This window comes from Podarcis gaigeae (assembly GCF_964106915.1).
Source record: "Podarcis gaigeae genome assembly, chromosome: 16".
NCBI lineage: Eukaryota > Metazoa > Chordata > Lepidosauria > Squamata > Lacertidae > Podarcis > Podarcis gaigeae.
The window spans coordinates 30,538,755-30,564,258 of NC_139693.1; the positions used below are offsets into that span (position 1 = coordinate 30,538,755).

The window sequence follows — 25,504 nt, forward strand, 5'->3', positions numbered from 1 at the left end:
GATGATATAAAAATGTACAGCCCGGTTAAAAGGGTCTTCACTTATCAAGAGTAGAAGTATGAAAAGAGCACCATTGTTAGAAGCAAGAAAGATATTGATCCTGTTCCACTCTTCACTGTTTAGATCACAGAGGCAAAGAGGTCTCCAGTTAGAATCCAAAGAGGGATCCACCTGTCATGTGTTCTTTGGCCAATAAAGAGCTCTTGGGCCAGCATGGGCCTCCCTCCTATAGGTCACTGGCGCCATGTGCCTCTGCTTCCATAAAGAGACTCAGAGGTAACCCCAGTTATGTGACTGTGATGGGTTAGGGGGCGAGAGACTGGGGGCAGAGAGGGGCAGGTACATGCTTGTGTCTGCACCAGCCAAGTTGCCAAATAGCTTCTGACACCAGTCTTTTCCCTGAATTGTTGCAAAATGCTTTCCTGCTACAAATGTCACACGGTTTTGGCAACCTATTTTCTGCACAATATATAGATAGAGATATATATTTATATATGTAATTCATGTCAAATTTTATTTTCTTTATATTCCAGAAGATACAAAGCTATTGATGCTTGCTCTTTCTTTCTTTCTTTCTTTCTTTCTTTCTTTCTTTCTTTCTTTCTTTTTTATGGATTTTTATTATTATTATTACTATTATTATTATTTTTTTTTACAAAAAGTTAGATGTTTAACTAATACAGCATTTTTTAAATTTTATTCTCTCCCCTCCCCTCCCCTCCCCACCCCACCCCCAACTTCATTTTAAATTACAAAGGAAACAGCAGGAACCCCCCCCCCCCCAAATGAAATTTGCTGGATTATTTTTAAAAAACAAAAAACAAAAGTGCTTTCCAATCACATCATTTAAGTGAATATGGCAACCAACTAATTTTAGCAACAAGGGAGAGAGAGAAAAAAGGCAGGAGTAAGTGGAATTGAAGATTAAGACTGCAATCCTATGCCTGATTTCTGAGGAGTAAGACACATTGACCTCAATGGGACTTACTTTTCAGGGGGGTGCATAGCACTGCACGGTTAAAGGTTCTGCTTCCATTTTCTCTCTACAACAGACCAAACCCGAAAGAAATTAATGTGGTTAAAGCACAAAGCATCATTGTACACAATGCATGGGACTAGGGATATGGTTATATGCACCAATGGCAAACATCTCGCCAAAGACCCATAACAACAGCGATCCTAGGTAATAAGGCTTTGCACATAAATAGGATGTCGTCATTCCTCGAGTGTACAACCCTAATTAATTACAAACTAATCTATCCACACATGGGTGGCTCGAAACATATTATAGTTCCCTTTGAAGCACTCTGTTAATAGCTTAGCCAAAATCATACATGAGATCCAGCAATGGGTGGCGATTATTAACATTTTACCAGCAAAAAAGAGTAGAGACATATGAAGTTTATGATGCATTTGAAACATCTTCCTTGCAAGGAAGATTCCACTTTTTCCAAAAGTTTTAAATACTATCTATTGGTGGGTGGGGAGCGCGATGCTGACATCATGTTGCCGTCAACTCAGCACCAGCAGGCTAGAAAATTAAGAAGCACTCATCAGCAACAACAGAAAGTCAACCATGTCTTGTGTGGTCAGGGGATGTCGTTATCACTTTTTTTTCCCTGAAGGAGGACAGCAAAAACCTTGAATGAATCATTTATATGTTTGGAAAGTATAAACAGAGCCATTACAGAAGTCAAAAGGCAGATGAATGGAACACTAATGATAATATAGGCAGCACAGTGTGATATCATTTACTTCAAAAGCAAAGTATACAGCCCACGTCAATTCCATCTTCCACCTTTCCAAGCCAGTCCACCAAGATTTCCCCCAACTCTTTCTCTCCTTTCGTCAAAATCCATCCAACTCAGCTCCACAATTCTGCATTTCCATTGGATCAAAGAATAAAAACCTCAACAACAGGCCACAAAAAAAACTTGCTTTAAAAAAATCACAGTTCATAAAGAAAGGAAAAAGTGCTAAGGTTTTTTTTATGACTATACCTAAGATATACTCCGAATATTCTGCACTTTTTCTTTCCACATGTGAATTCTTTCTCTTTTTTAAAACTTCTCATTCTTCTTCTCCTTACCCATCTCATGACCTTCAACTCATAACTTGGCACCATCCACATAGAAGAGTCAGCTAAGAACCAAACCTGTCCGACATAAGCTTGGAGAAATTGTCTTGCGCCTTTCTGTGTGGAAGTTTGAAAGGGCAGGGTGATGTTGGGCGGGAATGTGATTGGTTCTTAAAAAGCAGAACGGTCCCTGCTGTAAGGCATGCTGCTCTGGGGTTGGCTGATGGTCCGTCGCCCTGTCCCTGCCCCATAGAGAATCTACAGCCTGGTTGGTTGGTTCCACCGACGCAAGCGCCAAGGCTTTTCCATATCTGAATGGCAGTGATGGTTAATTAATGAGATCCTGTTTGTTGAGTCGTCATCTTCTTCTTCTTTTTTTAGTTGAGGAAAAATAATAATAACAATAACAAAACAAGCGGCGGGACTTTAGCCCTAAAAAAAAAGAAAAGCAAGAGTTAATTAATAGGGGTAAATGGGGAAGGGAGGCGCCACAAACTCCAAATAGGTTTTATTCTAAGAGCAGCTGAAATTAAGGAAGAAAATTAAAACAAGGTACAGTCAAACCTCGGTTCTCAAATGCCTCTGTAGTCGAACGTTTCAGCTCCCGGATGCCGGGACCTTGGAATTAACTGCTCCAGTTTTTGAACAATTTTTGGAAGCTGAATGTGCTACGCGGCTTCTGTCTTGAGTTTCCCTATTGTATCGAGGCTTCTGCTTTCAGGCTTCTGCTTTCGGTTGTCAAACATTTCGGAAGTCGAATGGTCTTCTGGAACGGATTATGTTCGACAACCGAGGTTTGACTGCATTGGCACAGGGGCTACCTCTCTTTCAAGTTTTTTTTGGGGGGTGGGTGGGTGCTCAGCGTCAGGGCCAGCCCATGCCAGAGGCAAGGTGAGAAAAGCGCCTCGGGCGGCAGAATCCACAAGGGCAGCAGATCTGGCCTCCAAGGAACACATCTGCTGCTGCTGCTACAGTTGTGATGCACTCCTTGGAAGATGGATCTGCCACCAAGGATCCACCAAGGGGTGTGTGTGTGTGGCAGATCTGCCACGTGGATCTGCCACCCCACCATGCCACCTCTACAATGGCCTCTTGGTGAAGAGGAGGCGCTGCTGGTCTCCTCCCCACCCCTAGGGAGGAAATGGCAGGGGCTTCCCTCTGGGGTCTCCTGGGCTCTGCACACACTTAGCATCATTCAGAGCGGGGCCCTTTCGCTCCCGTGACAGCCTTTGATTCCCACTTCAATCATTGGGTAAGGTAGATATGACTCCCACCCGTGTTCCCAATGTAGATCTTCATTCTGCCCTTGTTCCTGGTGTAGACCTTCGCTCACACGTCCTTCCTTGGCGTGCCATTTTGTGGTTCGCCTCAGGTAGCAAAATGTCTTGGGCCAGCCCTGAGTCAGGGTAGGGAGTTTGTGACAGATGAGATGGTGAGAACAACAGGGGCTTTTTCTTTGGCGATCTTGACTGGGAAACTTGAAAAGTCTCCGCTCCTATTGAGGTGAACAGGAAGGAGACCACCCAACCCTACCTGGAAGGTAACATATTACAGTGGTACCTCCGGTTGCGAACAGGATCCGTTCCGGAGGTCCAGCTGTATCCCGAAGTTTTCGCAACTGGAGAGACCACTTCTGAGCATGCGCAAGCAGTGAAACACTTCCTGGTTTGCCGCTTTCGCGACCTGAAGTTTACATTACCCAAAGGTAACGTAACCAGAGGTTCCACTGTATTCTAATGGAACAGAAGAGAGGAAGGAATAGGCAAAACTCTGCCCCAGGGTAAGCTACATAGTTGGAGCAGAACTGCGTAGAGCAGCTCCTTAAATAATCCCAGCTATAACACACTTTGGGGTTTGAAACAGGTCCTTTCTTTAGAACAAAGGTTGTCAACATGGTGCCCTCTAGTTGTTCTAAATCCCACCAGCCTCAACCAGCATGGCCAGAAGTCAGGGAAGATGGGGGCTGCAGACCAGCAATGTCTGGAAGGAACCTTCTTTAGAGAATGAACGAGGCAAGGGGGATAAATCACAGCAACATTAATAATATTTAGCATTTAAGTTGTGCTTTAATGCAGCATCCAAAGAACGGCACATCCATTCACTTGCTGCGATCTATACTGCAACCCTGTAAAGCAGGTCAATATTTTTTTCTTTTACTTGACAACCCTGTAAAGTAGGTCAGAAAGAGTGGCTGGCCTAAGGCCCTCTAGCGAGCTTGGAAGTGGCGAGATTCAAACAAGGGATTTCCTGGTTCATATCATCATCATCAACCACAACATGGAGGGGTGAAGCCAGCTGCCATGATGCTACAGCGTCCCCTTGTGTCCTGACAGATGCTTCTCAAACCACTGGAACAGAGCTTAGGTTCTTGCCTATTGAGACCTTGGAGACAGGAAGACCCAAGTTGTGCAGGCCACCATGGCTGCAAAACACGGTTTCATTGCTCAACAGTCAGAACAGTGAGGTTCACACTGATTACACACAACATCATAGCTGACAAACCGTGGCAAATTCTAAAATGGAAGCCAAACTGGGTCAAGAGTATGACTGCACCACAGACCAGCTGTGGCTAGAACAGCTCAGAGAGAATATCTGTGAGAAATCAACGTGGAAGAAGCAAGCAAGCAAGTATGGAAGAAAAAGTGAGCCTATCAGGTTGGGATTGCAGCAAGAAATGGAACTGTTGATCTGTGGTTGGACTGGCCAGTAACCAGATCAGGCAAGAGCACAATGAGCCATTGTCTAAAGCTGCCTTTCTCAAACTCGGCCCTTCTAGTTTTGGGACTACAACTCCCATGATCCCTAGCTAGCAGGACCAGTGGCCAGGGATGATGGGAATTGTAGTCTCAAAACATCTGGAGGGCCGAGGTTGAGGAAGCCTGGTCTAAAGGGCTAGGAGTCGGAAGACTGTGCCTGTTTTCCAGGAGAAGGCATCCACTTGCTCCAGATTGCCTTGGATCAAGCTTATTGATCTGGGAGTGGTTTTGAGCTTCACTCAGGGTATGGTAAGCAGAGCTCCTGCAATTTTGGCTCGGGGTACTAAGAGCTGCCTCTTCTGTCCATGGGACATGGGGATCCATTTTGATCTCAGCTGTTACGTGGCCACCTCTCCCCTCTCAGTTTTGTGGTAGTGGACTGATCACCAAATCCTTGAAGGCACTGAAGAAGACCCTCAACATCAGGCTGCTAATAAAAGTGAAAATACACAGAGAACTGGAAGTATTCTGGCTCCATATATAAGAACACCAATTCACCTCCTTTTCAGGAAAATTTTACCAAGAATTTCTGTTTCAAAAGCAGATGGCGGGGAGTTTTGTGACCAGTTGCTTAGCTTCACGTACATTTTGTATGGGTTACAATGGACTCCACCAGCAGTGCATTGCAGCATTTTATCAAACAGCGATGAGTGAAATATATATTAAACAGAACACACTGAAAGCAATTTCCTATCTGCTTCTGCCTGCAAAGGAGCCAGGCGGGCAGAGAGAACACACAGCGACGCAACACCATGCGCAAACAAGAAAAGTTAATCACGAGCACCAATTACTGTGAAAAGGACCTACCATGCATGCAAATTAGACCCAGGAGTCAACAGGCTGGGGTTTAGGGTCACGGGCATCCACCAGAGTCACCGAAGCCCTGTTACTCCTGTTAATGGTTTTCCTATTTGTGTCATTCTGCAGCAGACAGGGTGAGGCGTTAAAAAGGCAAAACAGAGCAGATTAATCAAACAGACAAACAAACTTGCCAGTTCAAAAGGTTTGCAAGGTAGCATTAGTGCAGAAAAGAAAACGAGAGAGACAGAGAAACAGGGAGAGAGACAGAATCAGTAAAAAGCATGCTTCATTCCAAACTCCAGTAACAATAGCCGTGAGCACTAGGCAGACAGTGCTGGGTGCATCAATGTAATTGCAGCTCACGACAAGTGGCTCTCCCAGCAGCGGAGCCAATCAACTGCAAGCACTGGAGATTAACACACACCTTGCCTTGGGAGGAGGGGAGGATATTGCATTGTAGGGGTAGGGAATCTGCACCCTGCCCCGTAAGAAATTGCTGGGCGTCAACTCCCATCACTCCATGCTGGCTGGAGCTGATGGGAGTTGGAGTACAACAACATCTGGAGGGCTACCCAGTAGAAGTGACTTGCCCAGGCCGGCATTAGGACAGAGTGTTAGCTTCCCAGCAGGGGAGTTGCGGCAAAGTGGCAGGGAGGTTAACGCAGTGCAAGCACATCAGCAGAGCCAATCTGGCAATCCTGCCAGTGTGTAAACACTGCGCCAACCTCCCCACTGCTTTGCCCCCTTCTCTTCCCGGTAAGCAGCAGCAAGTCTGCTGTCCAGGAGCTAGTGTTGCGGCTCTGCCTCTGGGCCACAGGTCCTCCCCAATGATGTATTGCTTGGCATTCCAACAGTGGCTGCTACTGGCTCGCTCAGAGTGTGGCAAAGAAACACAGCCTGTCCACATTACCTAGAAGGGGTGGGGAATGAACCTTTCTATAGGAAGGCTGAGTCAGGGAACCGATAAGAAATAAGGTGAACTTGGGAAAGGCATTAGAAGAAAACTTCATTCTCCTTCCTTGATCCGTGTTTTGTGTTGATCCATGTTTGAGCATGGACTTGAACTGAGAGAGAGAGAGAGCAGGGAAGCCAAAATATCCAGCTTGTGTATATGAACTCATTTTGCTTCGCTAATATGAACAGAACTTCACATCTTCGGCAAACACTGTTGAAGAAGACAAAGCAGATCTTGCTGACTAGTGAGCAGCAGAGGACCTCAACCAGCACCCTTACGAACCAGCTGAGCTTCTTGACATTTTGGCGTGAAGAACGGCTTCCTTAGAGAAAATACAGAGACCTACCAGAAGTCTAATGCCTTATTAGCTTAAGACATCAAGCAACCAAGCACCTAAATGGCACAAGGCACGCGCCCAGCAGCCCAAGACGAAGCACTGGCTTACATATTTCAACTTCCACAAAGGCAGAGACATTTCGGCACCTGCAACATTTGGATACTCAATTTGCAGGAATAAGATTGGGGAGCTTTCACACTTCTACCGCTTTCTACTGTTTTATAATTGTTCGTGTTGTTAGAAAATCAATTTCTTTTTGCATAAATAGATAAAACAAAGCAGTGACACTTGCTGCTGGTTGTTGTTTTTTTTTTTTGAAATTATTATTTTTTTAAATAGCAGTTGTGGAGGCTCTGAATTTGATTGGAGAAGTGCTTAATCCGTCAGCTGCTGGCTGCTCCTCTCCTGAGCATCTTTTCTCCTTTCAGGGAGAAATATGCCTAGAACCAGTATCTTCCCCTTGTAGTTGAGAAAGCACTTGCAGCGAGGGGAAAGGAGGAGATTTTGATTGGAAAGATAGCCCACAAAGGAAGGATTAACCACCCTGTGGCTACTACTCTGATAAAATTCAGAACACCCACAGCTGCATTCAAAGTAAAAACAACATCCACCAGGCCATTCCATCGATATCCTGCATCACGCCCAGTTTAGCTCAGAGGATGACTCTGTGTGTATTGATTTGTGGTACCCAATGGCTGCTGCTCAGTAGACAGCAGACAGAACTAGCCATACATGCTTAGCTGGAAGTTAAGTCCCATTAAACTCAGTAGGTAGACATGCCTAGGACTGCATTGTTAGAATCATGTGCCTTCTTCTTGTTCTACAGCAGGGGTGGCCAACTCCCAAGAGACTGGGATCTACTCACAGAGTTAAAAACTGACAGTGATCTACTCCCTTTTTTGAGGTTCAGGTCAAAGTTGTTGAGTTTTTTCAGGGAGGAGGTGAAATGTTGAGCTTTTTTTAGGGGAGCCACAGTTGCTCAGCTTCTTTGGAGGGAGCCAATGATCTACCACAGACGTCCAGTGATCTACCTGTTGAACATGTCTGTTGTACAGTATACAGCCCACTGAGCAATGGGGCCTATCTCTCACCTTTCAACAGAATAAACACTTGCCCATCTTGACCCAATGTGGCACTAACACACACATACTTGTAGCGGGGAGGAGAGTGTAGAGAATTCCGTTCCACCTTAAGGAACAGACGTGTGGAATTATTGCATGTCACGTGTCTGTTTACATTCCAGCACAGTATGCTGGGAACTTCCATTTGTGTATAGCTTTTGCTTTTCTCTCTGAGACGACATGAGAGAGAGGCGACATGTTTCTTTGTTCTGATTTATGATTAATAAATCTGTAGCATGACTTCACAAGCCTCATGCCTATTCTGGGTGCGCAGTACATTCTGCTAATAGCGTGCCCTGGCTTTTGAAGCTCGGGTCGTTGATGTATGTCGGAGCACGGGCCGATGGAAGGAGACGGCACAGCTGGGGCTTATCAGCTGGCCTCCTGGCCCTCTGCATGTCGACAGAGAGCAGGAACATGTGCTACTGCTAATAGTGAGCTCCACCTCTCTGAGAAACTGTCGGAGAACCTTTCCTTCCCCTCGAGAAATTCAGTCAAGTGGTTACACCTTCCCGATTCCTCTACCCACAAGCAGGTTGGAGAATGAGAAGTCATTTGGACGCTGCTCTGGTGTCCTGACTTCTCACTTGCAGCTTGGAACCTTGCCTCTCGGTTTGCCCTTTAGTTCTGACTCACTCTTCAGACCCGAGTGCTTGCTTTGCTTCCTGGCTCTTGGTTCTCAGGGGCTGGTTTGCCGGAGGTTTCTGCCTACAGCTCAGTCAAGACACCACCCTCACTCGATGGCACGAGGTGAGAAAGCTCCGCGAAAAAATCCTCTCCTCTCCTATCTTTTGTGCTCCTGACACAAAAGGCAGGTGCAATCTGTGTGCTGCTCTCCTGGGCCGAAAGGGGATAGCTAGTACCGTATTTTTTGCTCTATAAGACTCACTTTTTCCCTCCTAAAATGTAAGGGGAAATGTGTGTGAGTCTTATGGAGCGAATGCAGGCTGTGCAGCTATCACAGAACCCAGAACAGCAAGAGGGATTGTGGCTTTCACTGCGCAACGATCCCTCTTGCTGTTCTGGCTTCTGAGAGTCAGAATATTTTTTTTCTTATTTTCCTCCTCCAAAAACTAGGTGCGTCTTGTGGTCTGGTGCATCTTACAGAACGAAAAATACAGTAAGTCCCCTTTCCTGGCCAAGCACAGGCTTAGGAGAAAATCGCAGTCAGGCCAAATGGGTATCAACGACAATTGTGTCCTTGGGTCACAACCAGCTCTAAGGGTCACTGAGGTCTCTTAATCCACGCACAACTGTAATCTTCATCCACTAACAGTGCTGCCCAGTGGAACTTCATATGGAAAGCAGAGCAGCGGGTCAGGAGGGCAGCGGGTCTTGCGATCACACCACAGCTTTAAGGCTCTCGAGCACAGCTAAATAAAGCAAGCGGCTTATTGGAGTTGCCACTGGGAGTGTGTCTGGGAAGATGAGGGATTACCCTAACGAGGCGGGCAGATGAAAATTAAAAAGCCCCTGACAAAATTGCTGAGCTGAAACAATCCTTGCAACTTGAATGATACAAAGTTCCCCAGGGCAGGATGCTAATTGCAAAACCGTAAGGACAAAAAAAGAGAGAAGATGACGAGTGCAGCTTGACATATTGGCAGAGGACCGAGAGCCCAGATAAAAGGAGATTTCCGAAGGCAGAAGCCATATTGATTTGTTGCTGGTCAGTGTTAGGGACACCTGCTTGGCATGCAGAAGATCCCAGGTGCAGTCCCTGGCTTCTCTGGTAGTAAGTAGATGCTTTATCATTTCCCAGGGACACTGGAACCCATAACATAGGGAATAAGTGTTGTGGAATCCACAGAACCTGGTGGTTCTATGTTCCATGTCCACCAGTAAGTTGGAAGGATGGGAAACCAGATTATATCTGAGCACAAGCCTGCGGAGTCAACCTCGCCTAGTTTTGCACAGACACTCGCATGCATTTCCAGTTCTTCTCACCACAGAAACCACAAGGGAGCAGAGGTGCTGGTAGTGACTATTCTCAGGACAAAGTCTCCTGCACAGCTATAGACTTTAAGGTTGGGGTTGGTTTCCAAATGGAGGAACTGAAAGCAACAGAACAAAGAACAAAAGCAAACCATGTGTGCCTTATATGTAAGGAGCTGTTAAATCATGGCACCACTGGCTCCAAAAATCCTGGCAGGGCCCACCACTGAGGTCCACCCTTTGCTTTTATTCTCCAACTCAGTGGTCTGAGCAGAACCAGGTGGCTGAGTCCAGCTGCCATTTTAACTCCACACAATGCCTCTTGACGCAGCATCATGCGGAGGAAATGTCTCCCAGGGACATTAAAAGACTGGCCCTCCGCCACCCAGTCCTAGAAACTAATGATGCCAGGCAGTGGCGTAGCATGGGTTGTCAGCACCCGGGGCAAGGCAAGTAATTTGCGCCCCCTAACCCTGAGTGAGCCAGGTAGGGGCAGAGAGCTGTGAGTGCGAGCGCCCCCCCCAGATGTTGCGCCCGGTGCGGCCGGCCCCCCCTGCACCTCCCACGCTACGCCACTGATGCCAGGCAAAACCAAAATAAGAAGGGGGCTCACTAGAACACACTTCGCCCAGGACCCCGTCAAACATGGCTGCTGCTGTCACCCTGAGTCTCGGTCTTAGCTTTTCACAGAAATGCCTTGCCCCAAGAGCTCTTCCTCCTCCACTCAAACTTCCTGTGAAGGAAATGACCTTGGAATATGGAGCGAGGGGACACACTCCCTTCTTCTTAGAACTGCAAGGATGAAGGGTCATTCTAAGAGAGTAAAGGGAAGCAGAGGTCCTTGTGAGACAGTGGCTCACAGGAATCCCCCTTGCCATCCCAACAGGCTGGGCAGGTGGTGTGGAGGGTGGGCCAACGCCCAGGTTTCAACCTAAGGTTTCATTTTACGCCCATTCTTTATATCAAAATTTCCACAGCAGAAAATCCAGCTTCTAGGAAGCACGGTGTCTTGTACGAGGGTTGGGAACACCACAGAGGAGAACGACAGATTCTCCGATCTTCACTACCAACAAATACAGTAGATTCTCTGATCTTCACTGCTAATGAATACAACAGGTTCCCTGATCTTCAGTGCTACTGAAAACCGCAGGCACCAGCGGCAGCAACACGGAGGCCAAAGGCAAGGAGGTGAGGCCTAGTATCTTCTCCTTTGTAGATGAGCAGATGGTATTATCAGAGCCGTGATGGCTGGGGATATTCAAAGGGGAGCTCTGCACCTCTATATAGAAAATTCCAATTAATTCTGCCTTACATTGGCCCACAAAACTCCATTAAAAGGTGGGGGGGGGGGGACATTGCAAATGCCTGATGTGCAACTCGGAATAACACAGCTTACTTTTAGTGGTTCTTTCTCTGACGCGTCCCCCATGTTGTCGTTGGCTTTGTATTTTCGCTCTTTCTCCCGGTGATCGATGGTCGAGTAGCCATCTGCAGAGGAATGACAGGAGGCTGTAAAGGAATCTGCGGCATCAATGGCAGCATGGCATTAAATGGGTGCCCGTTCCACTCTTTCAAAAACAGCATCACACTGGATACAAACCTTCACCCCACCCCAAAACTAGCAGAACATGGCCACACACACATACAAAGATGTCGTTCCACTGCTAGCATCTGTAGGTATTTTTCTTTTATTTTTTAAAAAATTGTTTCTCTAGATACATTAGAACAAATTGCCCCAAACAATGCAGCAAAATTACTTTGCCTTAGCTGAAAAGCAAATCTTCTCCCTGGATTGCAGAAATGTAATGTCCAATGAAACTAAAATATTATAATGTCTGTATATTAAGAATAGACTTCAACGACCTGTCTTTTGTTATCTAGATTATTCACAAACGAACTAGATACCCCACAAATGTGTGTCTGTCTGGTTCCTCCTGCCATTCTTAATTTATGTGCAAGTTTATCATTTAAAAGTGCTGCCACACCCTTTGGTCCCAGGATGTCAGGTGAACACCTGTAAGGTCTTTTCAAAGGGTAGCCATTGTCATCCTTATGCTCTTATGCTATCTGAGCACTTGGGCAGAATGGAGGATTCCCTGTTGCCCCACAAACCTGCCAGGCTATTCAGAGGTCCACTGGCTTCAGACACCCCTAACTTTAAAAGGGAAGGCCTCCTAGGAAATGGGTCTCTAGCCCCTCTCCTGAAGGACCACCTCCACAAATACCTGTCACAACCCCTCACACTACCCTAAGGACGTTGTAGATGCGGAGGGAGTTCAGGCTGCTCCTCTGTTCAGGCAGGAGAGGATAAAATGGGGAGATGGAAAACCACATATGCCACCTCAAGCTTGATAGAGGCAGTGGCTGCCACCAACTTAGACGGCTTTAGAAGATTAGACAGTTTCACAGAGGACAAGGCTGTCAATGTAGGCTATGTGCCCCCTCCACTGTCAGAGGCATAGTGTTTCTGGATACCAGTTGCTGAGAATTGCAGATGGGTAGAGTGCTGTTGCCCTCATGCCCAGCTTGTGTGGGATGTGAAACACAAGAGCAGTCAAGTACAACATTCCTAGAGTGAACATGTTTACACATGGGGAGAAATGTTTGTCCAGCCAGCAGGTAAACTTCCTGTTTCCTTCTGGGCTGGGACAGACTTCCTCTGCATGTGACTAGAGGTGGGTGTGGCCTCACCTGTGCAGGCAATGACAAAAGCAACATCTGCTTAGCCAAAGATGCCCTCTTGGCTTCCAGCCAAGAGAGGACAAAGGGACTGTCTTCTTACAAGATAGTTTCTAGGTATATGTTACTTTTCTAAGCTAAGTCTGTCTTCTGGGATCCTATTGTGAACAGAATGATGTGTGAGTAAACCTTTTAATACTTTTATAGAAGACTGTGTCGTGTCTTATCTTTTATGAGGGAATAAGGGGAAAATACCAGAACAGAGGCTTTAGCGAGCCTCAGCAAACGCATCCACTCCAAGTTTAAAAAGGGGAATGTTACTCTGCTAAATTGTGAACTTGTTAACACAAGTTGGAAAGGCTATTATCAGACAATATATCCTTTCCTGCATCCCTGAACATTCCCACAGCTTGCAGGCTTTTCCACAGGTATTTGGTTGGCCACTGTGAGAATGGGATGCTGAACAGGACGGGCCATTAGCTTGGTCCATCAGCCTCATTTAATAGGTCTATGATGGTGTTCTTAATCCTACCATCTGCCGTTGCCTGCATTTGAAATCCAGTTTCCCTCTACACCTCCGTAAGTCTTTCTTAAATTCACAATGCATGGAAAACCCTTTTTACTCTGGGTATATAACTAATATGTTCCAGCAAAGTAGCTTCTGATCCTCAGCATTACACTGCCAGGCTGGTTAATACATGGTCACCCTGCAGTGCACTCTCATTTGAAGTGAATCTCTTCCCACCGAGAGGATGTATATCGGAGCTTTCCCTTAAGCAAGGAACATATTCACAGCTTATTCACGCTGGCTGGAAGGTTTGAAGTGAGGTATTTGAAAAGCAACACAAGAGAATCTTTTTCCTTCCTGTTGTTACAGTTTTAGGTTTCAAGAGGAGCTATACTTGGTTTTTAAAAACGCACGCAACCTTCCTTCTCATAGATGAGAAAGCTGGATCTAACATTTATTTATTTATTTATTTATTTATTTATTTATTTATTTATTTATTTATTTTTAAATGCTTTTTATTCCAGTTGAAAATCTGAAACTCTTAGATGTTGGATTTTATCAGCGCAGACTTAAAACATAGGAACCAGCTGTAAATGGAGCCATACCGTTTAGCGTAGCATTATCTGCAGTAAATATTAGTGGCCATCATTTGGAATGAACATTGTTTGGAATGAACTAATTCTTAACCAATGAACTTAACCAAGTTCGCTGAATTAGTTCAAAAATCTGCAAACTACTCAGTGATGATGTCCAACCACATGCTGATTTCAACCTGCTGTAAAAGTATTTTTCTTTATGCTCTTTTTCTCTGGCTTATTTTGTTTATTAATATAATTTTTTAAAAAAATAACAAACCCTCTGAATTACACGTGAAAGCAGCCCCTACAATTGCCCCTTAACTCATCTGTTTCATCTTTAATTTTTTTTTTGTAGGATTCCTGTACAATCCTGTTTCCTTCTCAATGCCCCCACACCAGCAATTCCCAAAATGCCTCTAGAATGATGCTGTATCATTGAGATCTTTCAAACTTGTGATTCTTCACAAGCTGGAGCAAGAGACCATAAGAGCAGATTACCAGAAAATGCAATTAAATAATCATGCTTTACTGACAAGTTGATTCAGGTAGGCAGATGTGTTGGTCTGACGCAGTCGAAATTAAAAATTAAAAAACAGTCTGAAGAAGTGTGCATGCACACAAAAGCTTATACCTAAACTTAAAAGGTAAAGGTAAAGGGACCCCTGAACATTAGGTCCAGTCGTGACCGACTGTGGGATTGCGGCACTCATCTCGCTTTATTGGCCGAGGGAGCAGGCGTATATCTTCTGGGTCATGTGGCCAGCATGACTAAGCCACTTCTGGCAAACCAGAGCCGTTTACCTTCCCGTCGGAGTGGTACCTATTTATCTACTTGCACTTTGATGTGCTTTCGAACTGCTAGGTTGGCAGGAGCTGGGACTGAACAACGGGAGCTTACCCCGTGGCGGGGATTCGAACCACCGACCTTCTGATCGGCAAGTCCTAGGCTCTGTGGTTTAACCCACAGTGCCACCTGCGTCCCCTATACCTAAACTTAGTTGGTCTCTAAGGTGCTACTGGACTATTTTTTAATTTTTAATTTTGACAAGTAGTTGTTTCTTTTTCCTGTGGAGGGCCGTTTTCACTTGCCAATTAAGGGTGGGGCTGAAGCAAGTGGAGCCAGATTCCAAAGTGGTGGTACCCAAAATCTTCTCCCTTCTCCTTCTGCCACTCTAACTCCTCTTTCTCTTTCTGGCATCCCCGTCCCCATTTCTCTCACACACTTTATCTGATAGCCCTTCGTCTCACTCTTCTTCCCAAGCCCAGTGGGCAGCTAAGGAAAGGATATTTTGCTTCCAGGCCATTTCTGAAGTTAGGCCAAGGGTAGGGATGGAGGAGAAATTGTCTTCAGTTCAAATTCAGTTGCACTGAAAAGCAAATCTACCTAATTTACACTTCCTGAAACAACATGCAAACTGAAACGCAGTCCTCCTTTGAAATGGGTGCTTCTCCGAATTTTGCTATGCAGTTCTCCAACCAAGTACCGCATTTTTTGCTCTATAAGACTCACTTTTTCCCTCCTAAAAAGTAAGGGGAAATGTGTGTGCATCTTATGGAGTGAGTGCAGGCTGCACAGCTATCCCAGAAGCCAGAACAGCAAGAGGGATTGCTGCTTTCACTGCGCAGCGATCCCTCTTGCTGTTCTGGCTTCTGAGATTCAGAATATTTTTTTTCTTGCTTTCCTCCTCCAAAAACTAAGTGCGTCATGTGGTCTGGTGCGTCTTAGAGAGCGAAAAATACAGTAATTCATACACTAGGTAAAGTGTGTACAAAATTAGTGAACTAATGTGTGTACAACATTAGTGAAAACAACATACGTACACACACTAAAACACAGTAACTTATGGAAAATTGCTTGCAAAAAATATGTATAATAGACAAAAATGCATGCAGTAATTTGCATATCAGGAGAACTTTGCACTGAAGTGCTGACTCTCTGTAAAGAAAAACAAAAGCACAAACTGATGTTGGAAATGGGGAACTGAACCTAAGATTAGTAAACTGAGAAACTGAGAGAATCCATGATTGTCAGGGTTCACGCATCCCTATCTTGAGGGCCACATAAAATTAGACTAGCTGCCCACACCTACATATCTATATTTCTACCTGCCTCTTTACATTTTTACAAACACGCACGCTTAAAAATGCTATTGATATTTTGGAAAGATAAAAAAAATCAGCTCTAAATGTCAAGTTCAGACGCCTGAAAGCACTTATTCTTGAGAAGCTGAACTCCCTTGTGAGGGAAAAGCTTCACTATGGGGAAAAGACAGAAGAGGTTGATCCGTAACTGCGTTTACCTGGCCCAAGTTCATCCATAGGAATCATATCCCGACTTCCAGTCTTCTCGTTATCTACAGGAGAGAAGAATAGAAACTAGTTGGTCTACTGGAGAGGCAGATCAGGCCTCACAATCCGCAGGGAGAGGGAAGGAGGCAAGAATTTTCTGAGTGGAGGGAGCGTGTGCTAAAAGCAAATGTTTACAGGCTGGTGATTTCCAACCCACTTAAAGTAATAATAATAATAATTTATTATTTATACCCCATCCATCTGGTTTCCCCAGCCACTCTGGGCGGCTCCCAACAGAATATTGATAAGAATAAAAAAGCGATAAAACATCAAACATTAAAAACCTCCCAAAGAATCCTGGGTGCGGTAGTTTGTTAGGAGATGCCTATTCTCCTCTCAGAGCGGCTTAACCATCAATCCCTCTTCCCAGGGAACTCTGGGAATTGTAGCTCTGCGAGGAGAACAAGGGCTCCCTAGCAATTCTCAGCACTATTTATATTTAAAGCACTATTATACTCTTTAAACTGTCACGGATTCCACAGATAACTCCATATAGTTTGTTAGAGGTCCTGAGAGTAGTTAGGAGCTCCCCCACCCCGCCCCAGTCTCCTCACAGAGCTACAATTCCCAGAGTTCCCTGGGGTGAGGGTCTGACCATTAAACCACTCTGAAAATTGTAGCTCCATGAGGCAAATAATAATAATAATAATGATGATGATGATGATGATGATGAATTTATATACTGCCCATACCCGAAGGTTGCAGGGCGGTTCACAGAACAAAATCAAAATATAAAGCCACAAAATATATAATCAAAATAAAAACAGCCACACAATACCCCCCCCCAAAAAAACCCTACATTTTAAAATGGCATACATAGGATGTCAATCAAATCAACCAAAGGCCTGGTTAAAAAGGAACGTTTTTGCCTGGCGCCTAAAGGTGTATAATGAAGGCGCCAGGCAAACTTCCCAGGATTCTTTGCAGTGAGCCGTGACTGTTTAAAGTGGCATGTTATCTCAGCCTAACCTACTCCGCAGGGTGGTTGTGCCACCATGAGCTCCTTGGGAGGAAAGGTGGAATATATATTTATTGAATAAACACGTTAGAATGAATGTTTGGCATCGCGTCCAGCCTGACCCCCTTGTATCTTCTCATTTTCACACGACTGCTTAGAAGAGCTCAAGACGGGCCCCTCTGGGACGAGCACAGACCTTGACTTTTATCCACGAGAGGCAGGGTGCTGTCGTCATAGCCAGACTTGCACGAGGTGCCTTTGGATCCCTTAGGAGTTGCCGACGCAGACTGGAAAAAAAGGAAAACGCCAGAGTCAGCAGCTTCGCAGGGAACAGAGCGGAAAGCAAAACCCGCTTCAGAAAGTTATCATGAAACGCTCATTCCAACAAAACCAATCTGCGTCCTACTTCCTATTTTTAGTACGGCGGTAGTCAGCAATAAGTCGGCATGCTGAGAGCTCATTTTTCCAGCTTGTGTGCTTTATGGTCTTACTGGGATGGGGGGGACGGACGGAATTGTGACAACGCTGCTCTATTACTTTCCTGGCAGGTGAAGTCAGCTCCCCCCTTTAGGAGGGACTGCTTTGTGGGTGGGAATCCGGGTCCTCGCAGCGACCCTGGAGGGGGCGGAGGAACGCCGCCCATGTCTTCATGATCCCCGGCCGTGTCACGCCCCGGGTCAGCCAATCGGGTTTGCCTGGGGGGCGTGGCTACGCCTGTTTAAATGTGGCACGGCCAGGGAAGCATCCTCCTTGTTTGCCTCCATTTCGCGGGATCTCCCAGCCCACCCACCCCCTTTCTTGCGTGGTTTGATTATGGCCTTGCGATGACTTTTGTCGGTCGCCTGGTTAAGCCTTATTGTAAAGGTAAAGGTAAAGGGACCCCTGACCATTAGGTCCAGTCATGGCTGACTCTGGGGTTGCAGCGCTCATCTCGCTTTATTGGCCAAGGGAGCAGGCGTATATCTTCTGGGTCATGTGGCTAGCATGACTAAGCCACTTCTGGCGAACCAGAGCCGTTTACCTTCCCGCCGGTGTGGTACCAATTTATCTACTTGCACTTTGACGTGCTTTCAAACTGCTAGGTTGGCAGGAGCAGGGACCGAGCAACAGGAGCTCACCCCGTCGCGGGGATTCGAACAGCCGACCTTCTGATCGGCAAGGCCTAGGCTCTGTGGTTTAACCCAGAGCGCCACCTGCGTCCCAAGTCTTATTGTAAATTATTGTAAATTTAAGTCTGCCGCAATTGGAATTCTTATGGACAGTGCCAATCCTGAATGTATTGGATTTGTGACCATTATGCTCATTTGTACTTCAGTAGCAGTAAAGCTCTGCTGGATGAGATATTAATTGCCTCTAGTCTGTTTTGGGGAGAATCCTGCAACGTGTTTAATTTTTTCCTCTGCTAACTATACATTGGAGTTCTGCTCTGGATCAATATTGAGTGGAATTCCATGACAACATTTAATTAGCAGCAGTTTGGTGCTTTATTTGGCTACCACGTTGCTTTCACAAATGTTATTTATTAGAGCTGTGTTTCTGCTTGCTCCACTCGCAACCTCTTACAACCCCCACATTAATCCCATTGAGCTTTCCCTTCCCAGACTCATGCAACCACTAAGCTCGCTTTTCGCCTTCCCAACCCCATTTGCTCCAATAGCTCTCAAGCAGACCTCTGCAGTCGCCTTCACCTGGAAATGGGATTTGTTCCAGCCTTCCTTCTGCAAAACGCTCCGTAGCTCTTTGTAACTCCAGGTCATCTGAAGGACGTGAGAGGCTGCTTTCGTTTCCCTGGAAGACTGGCTGGTTTTGGAGGGGGCGGGGCGTGGGGAGAAGAAAGTGGGCAAAGAAGCAAACGTTGTAAGTCTGACAAATTCAGATATTGAAGCCTGTTGACAATTTAAGTCATTAACAAATGCAAGCATCTGGAGGGTCTGGTCAGCCATTCTCTTGAATCCGAAACTATTACAAAGGGCCAGTTCTCACGACCATGTTTATGACATTTATCTTAGGGTTCCTGCATACATCCTTTTTATTGCTCAGGCATGATTATTTGTGCTCGGGACGCTTTGAAGGATGGTCACACACAGCCCTGCTTTCAACACTGCTGGTGCCTGCAAAAAAAATTGGGGTACTCACACACTGAATGACAAGCAATGCCTCAAATGTGATTGGATGGAACTGGGGTGTAAGGAAGAGGTAGAAACTGCTTAGCTCATCCGATCCCCTGGATTTTCATGAAACCCTAAATATAAATATAACTTCTCCCATTTAACAGTTTACTTGTCTTGCTTGCTAAGGCTCTGGAATGTGGCTTTGCCCTTTTTGACTCGCTTCTGCCTGTGATGAGTTTGAGAAATATTTGCATCCATGCCATGCCTTGAAATTGTAAGCCAGGAGAAAGCAGCTTCTGACCAACATTTCTGCGAAATAAGCTTTAAGGATCTTGGCTTCAGATAATACATAGCCTAAGACAAAGTTTACACTTCAGGCATTATTAACTCTGTCCCTATATTTCTGTTTCCTTTATTGAAGTAGTCATTATATATCTGCTTGTTTGTTTTTTGCTTGGGTTTTTCTGCATTTTGTAAGTTGGGCATGTACAGTGGTACAATGGTGCCCCGCAAGACGAACGCCTCGCAAGACGAAAAACCCGCTAGACGAAAGGGTTTTCCGTTTTTGGAGGCGCTTCGCTAAACAAATTTCTCTATGGGGTTGCTTCGCAAGATGAAAAAATCTTGCGAGTTCCCGCATTTTTCTCTCGCTTTTTTCTGCCCTTTCCCTAAGCGCTAAGCCGCTTATCAGCTGTTCCGCTGATAAACCGCTTCTCAGATGATCGCTAAAAGCCGCTAGACCGCTAATAGCGCTAATCCGCTAAGCTGTCAATGGGCTTGCTTCGCAAGACGAAAAAACCGCTAGACGAAGAGAATCACGGAACGGATTAATTTCGTCTTGCGAGGCACCACTGTACCTCTGGTTGCGAACGGGATCCATTCCGGAGGCCCATTCGTAACATGAAAAGCCTGAAACCTGAAGTGCCGTATCAGCGCAGGTGCGTGGTGTGATTTGGCACTTTTGCGCATAGTGCAATTTAGCGCTTTTGCGCATGCGCGAGTGGTGAAACCCGGAAGTAATCCTTTCCGGTACTTCCGGGTCGCTGTGGGATGCAACCTGAAAAAACGTAACATGAAGCAAATGTAACTTGCGGTATGGCTGTACTACCAAGATACTCCTATGGAGTAATTTGAGGAGCTGAATGGTCTCGGGGCCAAAATAACAGACCAAATGCTTAAACTCACAGTAATTATTTCATTGCGATACTTAGTTGTGCTTCCCTTCCAGTTGCCTCAAAAAGGGAAAGGTGGTGGTGGCAGTTCCACTCAAGACTACTAAGTGTAGCTGCCAACCTGGCACCCACGGGCACCAGCGTGCCCACCAGGACCTCCTATGGCACCTGTGAAAGATCTCAGTAAATGCCCCCTCAAAAAACCCACAAAGCATGAAAGTGGTTAGACTGCAAGCATAGGTAAACTCAGCCCTTCAGATGTTTTGGGACTACAACTCCCATCATCCCTGACCACTGGTCCTGTTAGCTAGGGATGATGGGAGTTGTAGTCCCAAAACATCTGGAGGGCCGAGTTTGCCTATGCCTGGGTTAGTGTATGCAAAAATAAAAATATTTCAGCCCCACCATCAAAAGGCAGCTTCTCTCTAGCACTGTTGTGGTGCAAATGAGAGCTATTTGAGATTATTGCCCATCTCCTTACGATCGTTGCACATTGGGGCAGTTTATTTTGTTAACAGCCTTATCATTGCCATCCATATAATGGAATGTTGTGAAAGGACAAACGTCTCCCACTCTGCCAATAAATGTCTGGATTTCCTTAAATGATGATGCCTGATAAATGCATGCCTGATGCTGAGGAATAGAGCAGGCAACAAGGGAATCTGTCCCGAGATGACTGATCGTTTCGTTCTATTGATCTTGTCTCTGAAGTCAACTCAACCTATTAAGGGCGGTGATTTACGATAAGCAGTTACGGCATGTGCATTAAGCGCTCCAGCTGCGCAACCAAAAGATGAAACGCAAAGATTGGAAGCCACAGATGTCCCAGAATTATTTCATTTCCTGCTTTAGGAATATGATGGTCAGCATGACGCTCCTAACTCTTGTAGAGGAGGTGAGCATCAGAGCCCTGAAAAGTCCTTCTGTGGCTCGGAAAAGAAAATCAGTTCCTGCAGAGGCACAGGGAGTGTTCTTTAAAGCTCAAATATATATTTAAGTCCAATACAGTGGTATCTCTGGTTGTGAACGGGATCCGTTCCGGAGGCCCGTTAGCAACCTGAAAAGAACGCAACCCACATCTGAGGGTTGTGATTCGCCGCTTCTGTGCATGAGCATGAAGTCATTTTATGGCTCTGCGCATGCGCGAGCACGAAACCCGGAAGTAACCCTTTCCGATACTTCCGGGTCGCCGCGGGACGCAACCTGAAAACGCACAACCTGAAGCAAACGTAACATGAGGTCTGACTGTACACCAATTAGTGCTTAGAGAGCCAGTGTGGTGTAGTGGTTAAGAGCGGTAGTCTCGTAATCTGGTGAACCGGGTTCGCTTCCCCGCTCCTCCACATGCAGCTGCTGGGCGACCTTGGGCTAGTCCCACTTCTTTGAAGTCTCTCAGCCCCACTCACCTCACAGAGTGTTTGTTGTGGGGGAGGAAGGGAAAGGAGGTTGTTAGCCGCTTTGAGACTCCTGAAGGGGAGTGAAAGGCGGGATATCAAATTAAAACTTTTCTTCTTCTTCTTCTTATGCTTAGCTCAGAAAATAGGCACTTGGGCAAATCCAATGGTGCTCCTGGGTCTTGGGAAGTTAAGCAGTGTGCTAACCCAAACAGCCCAGAGCATCAGCCCAGACTTGGCAACCTATCCTCTCGATCTGTGCTTTTCATGACCTCTTTAGCTTATCCTAGGACAAGAGACACCCACACCCACAAAAGACGTCCTTTGGTATGCTCCTTGTTCAATGCAAATGCTTTAATAATAATAATAATAATAATAATAATAATAATAATAATAATTTATTATTTATACCCCGCCCATCTGGCTGGGTTTCCCCAACCACTCTGGGCAGCTTCCAACTGTATATTAAAAACAATACATCATCAGACATTAAAAACTTCCCTAAAGAGGGCTGCCTTCAGATGTCTTTTAAAAGTAAAATAGTTGTTTCTAGATGAACTTGCTGAACTAATTTCTAAGTGGAATACAAAAAAGGGAGGCGTGAGGAAGTCAGGAAAATATGTTAACTAAAGAAGAGATATAAAAAAAAGAGGGATTTTTCGTTTCCCCCCCCTTTTTTCCTTCTTTCTTATTGTCTTCTTATGTTAATCTGTATTTCATGTATTTTTGTATTTTTGTGTCTTCTTTTTTGTATTTTTCCCTGTGCTCTTTTTACTTATTGTTTTATTGCGAAAATTGAATAAAATATCATTTTTAAAAAAAAAATTAAAAATAAAATAGTTGTTTATTGCCTTGACATCTGGTGGGAGGGCGTTCCACAGGGCAGGCGGCACTACCGAGAAGGCCCTCTGCCTGGTTCCCTGTAACCTCACTTCTTGCAATGAGGGAACCGCCAGAAGGCCCTTGGCGCTGGATCTCAGTGTCCAGGCTGAATGATGGGGGTGGAGACACTCCTTCAGGTATACAGGATGCTGTCTGAGCTAACGTTAATGCCCAGGACAAGGACTAAAGAAGTGAGATGTCAGGTGTCTCCAGCATAGCTGGTGTCAGAAGAGACAATAAGACAAGTGCAAGGAGCAAATAACCTCTCCGTGCCGCCTTGTCCTCTTTTTCTTTGATTGGTGGTGTTGGCTGGGTTCAAAGTGGAAGGAAGCCAACAGGCAGTAGCAACAGGGGTGGGGTGGGGGCCAAAAGGAAGGGACGTGAAGCATCTGCTTGGAAAGCAAAAGGCCTTGAGGTCTCTCTGCAACATCTCCAGGGACGGGAGTAAGGAACATCTCTCTGAACCCTGGAGAGCTCCAGCCAGTGTAGACAAGACTGAGCCAGATGAAAGATTGATCAGACTTGGTATAAGACAGATTCCTAGGTTTCGGCCCAGAATGCCTGAAGGAGCGTCTCCACCCCCATCGTTCAGCCCGGACACTGAGGTCCAGTGCCAAGGGCCTTCTGGCAGTTCCCTCACTGTGAGAAGAGAAGTTAAAGGGAACCAGGCAGAGGGCCTTCTTGGTAGTGGCGCCCGCTCTGTGGAATGCCCTCCCATCAGATGTCAAGAAAATAAGCAACTATCTGACTTTTAGAAGACATCTGAAGGCAGCCCTGTTTAGGGAAGTTTTAAATGTTTGATATTTTATCACTTTTTTATTGTTGTTGTTGGTATTCTGTTGGAAGCCGCCCAGGGTGGCTGGGGGAACTCAGCCAGATGGGCGGGGTATAAATATATTATTATTATTATTATTATTATTATTATTATTATTATTATTATTATTAAATTAATTTATTTATTTTTACTATTTATTATTATTATTAATTATTATTAATTATTATTAATTATTATTAATTATTATTATTATTAATTACCGAAGGCCCTCTGAAACCAGGAGCTGGCACTGCACTCTAGTACAATCAGGAATACAAGTGCATTTGGAATTCTTGGGGAGAAAAACAGGATTTGCACTCCCATGATTCTCTATTTGCACTCCCTAAACCCTTTGTGGCTTAGGGCCCTCATATTTACGGGACTGCCTCTCCTAGTATGCCCCACAGATGACCTTAAGTTCCATGAATAATCATAGTTTAGCGGTCCTGGACCCTAAAGAAGTCAGATTATCCTCCACCAAGGCCAGAGCCTTCTCAGTGATGGCTCCGACCTGGTGGAATGCTCTGTCCCATGAGACCAGGGCCCTGCAGGATTTGACTTCCTTCCACAGGGCCTGTAAGACAGAGCTATTCCGCCTGGCTTTCAATTTGAATTTAGCCTGATCTTTTATTCCCCTTCCTTCCCTGTCCCTCCCCTTTTTATGAAGATTACCCACTCTGGGATCCCACAGCTAATTCTCCCCTGGTCTCCTCGCTGGCCCAAATAGGACTAATTTAGCCAGCTAGCCCTGGTGATCATCTAATGTTTATTGGATGGATTACCCCCTAAATTGATTTATTAATTCTGAATTTATTGTTATTCATGTTTTATACTGTATTTTATGCTCTTTTTTGTTGTATCAATTAAGTGTTTTAAATTTGTTGTTGGCCGCCCTGAGCCCGGTTTTCTGAACCGGGAAGGGCGGGGTATAAATAAAAATGTATTATTATTATACATTATTATCTGAGGGCCTCTTTCCAAACTGAGCTACCCTCTCCTGTTTGCACCATCTCTCATCAGCAGAACACATGCATGTTCCAAACCCAGCGCTGCCAGATGAAAAGGAGCAAGGTCGCAGGCGACAGGAAGGATCCTTTGAAATGATCCAGAGAAAAACTAACCTCGATTTGCTGATAGCGACCAGCTTCTGAATGCCTTGCGTTTGGATCAGGGACCTGGCATTTTCTACGCTGTCAGTAATGATTTCATGGATGGTATTCAGGACTGCAACCACAGTGTCCTCCTCCAGGTTTTTCGAAGACCTCTGTTGCTTGCTGGGCAAATTTCTTACTAGCTCCCCCATGGCGTAACTACCTGAGGAACAGAAAGGGCTCTCGTTAGTTCAATCCGATCGTTCAATTCAGTGGCGTAGCGTGGGTTGTCAGCACCCGGGGCAAGGCAAGTAATTTGCGCCCCCTAACCCATGGATCTGCGCCCCCTAACCCGTGGATTTGCGCCCCCTAACCCGTGGATTTGCGCCCCCTAACCCTAACCCCCAGATGTTGCGCCCGGTGCGGCCGGCCCCCCCTGCACCCCCCACGCTACGCCACTGGTTCAATTCAAGGGAAAGAACAGGTTACGACTCAGCCGGGAGTTCATGCTTCGTATTATTCCGTCTATTTTGTTTTATAAAACATATGCAGTACTTGATTTTATAAGGTCTCGTCACAAAAATCAATAAAACAATACAAGTTATCCCTATAAACGGTTAAAAGCAGCTATTGAAAACCACCCAGAAAAAGATGAAAACCAGCAATAAACAGATTAAAGCACACATCAGCAATCTACCGTATCTTTTGCTCTATAAGACTTACTTTTTCCCTCCTAAAAAGTAAGGGGAAATGTGTGTGCATCTTATGGAGCGAGTGCAGGCTGCACAGCTATCCCAGAAGCCAGAACAGCAAGAGGGATTGCTGCTTTCACTGCGTAGCGATCCCTCTTGCTGTTCTGGCTTCTGAGATTCAGAATATTTTTTTTCTTGTTATCCTCCTCCCAAAACTAGGTGCATCTTGTGGCCTGGTGCATCTTATAGAGCGAAAAATACAGTACATATCTGGGTAGGCTTGTCTAAACAAAA

The 25,504-nt window shown here is 45.5% G+C and overlaps 1 protein-coding gene and 1 long non-coding RNA gene across 39 annotated transcripts in view; one reads left to right on the plus strand and one right to left on the minus strand.

The window, feature by feature from the left end:
• Positions 1-493: 493 nt before the first annotated feature.
• ARVCF (ARVCF delta catenin family member) overlaps positions 494-25,504 on the minus strand; it is a 589,425-nt gene continuing 564,414 nt past the window's right edge. For 19 of the 38 annotated variants that reach the window (XM_083717031.1, XM_083717053.1, XM_083717020.1 and 16 more), the window contains 7 exons: positions 24,549-24,741; positions 18,743-18,854; positions 17,251-17,341; positions 16,048-16,101; positions 11,379-11,470; positions 5,641-5,754; positions 494-2,509 (listed from right to left, as the gene is read on the minus strand). In XM_083717031.1, the coding sequence (XP_083573157.1) occupies positions 5,653-5,754; positions 11,379-11,470; positions 16,048-16,101; positions 17,251-17,341; positions 18,743-18,854; positions 24,549-24,741 (644 nt within the window). In that variant the 3' untranslated portion in view covers positions 494-2,509; positions 5,641-5,652. Of the gene's footprint in view, positions 2,510-5,640; positions 5,755-11,378; positions 11,471-13,970; positions 14,920-15,980; positions 16,102-17,250; positions 17,342-18,742; positions 18,855-24,548; positions 24,742-25,504 lie in introns of those variants that run through there. The other 19 variants (XM_083717050.1, XM_083717047.1, XM_083717021.1 and 16 more) reach the window with 2 other exon arrangements.
• On the plus strand, positions 10,608-17,348 carry LOC310834317. The gene is made up of 3 exons (XR_014559182.1): positions 10,608-11,170; positions 14,103-14,292; positions 17,213-17,348. It is a non-coding gene; the product is annotated as an uncharacterized lncRNA (long non-coding RNA).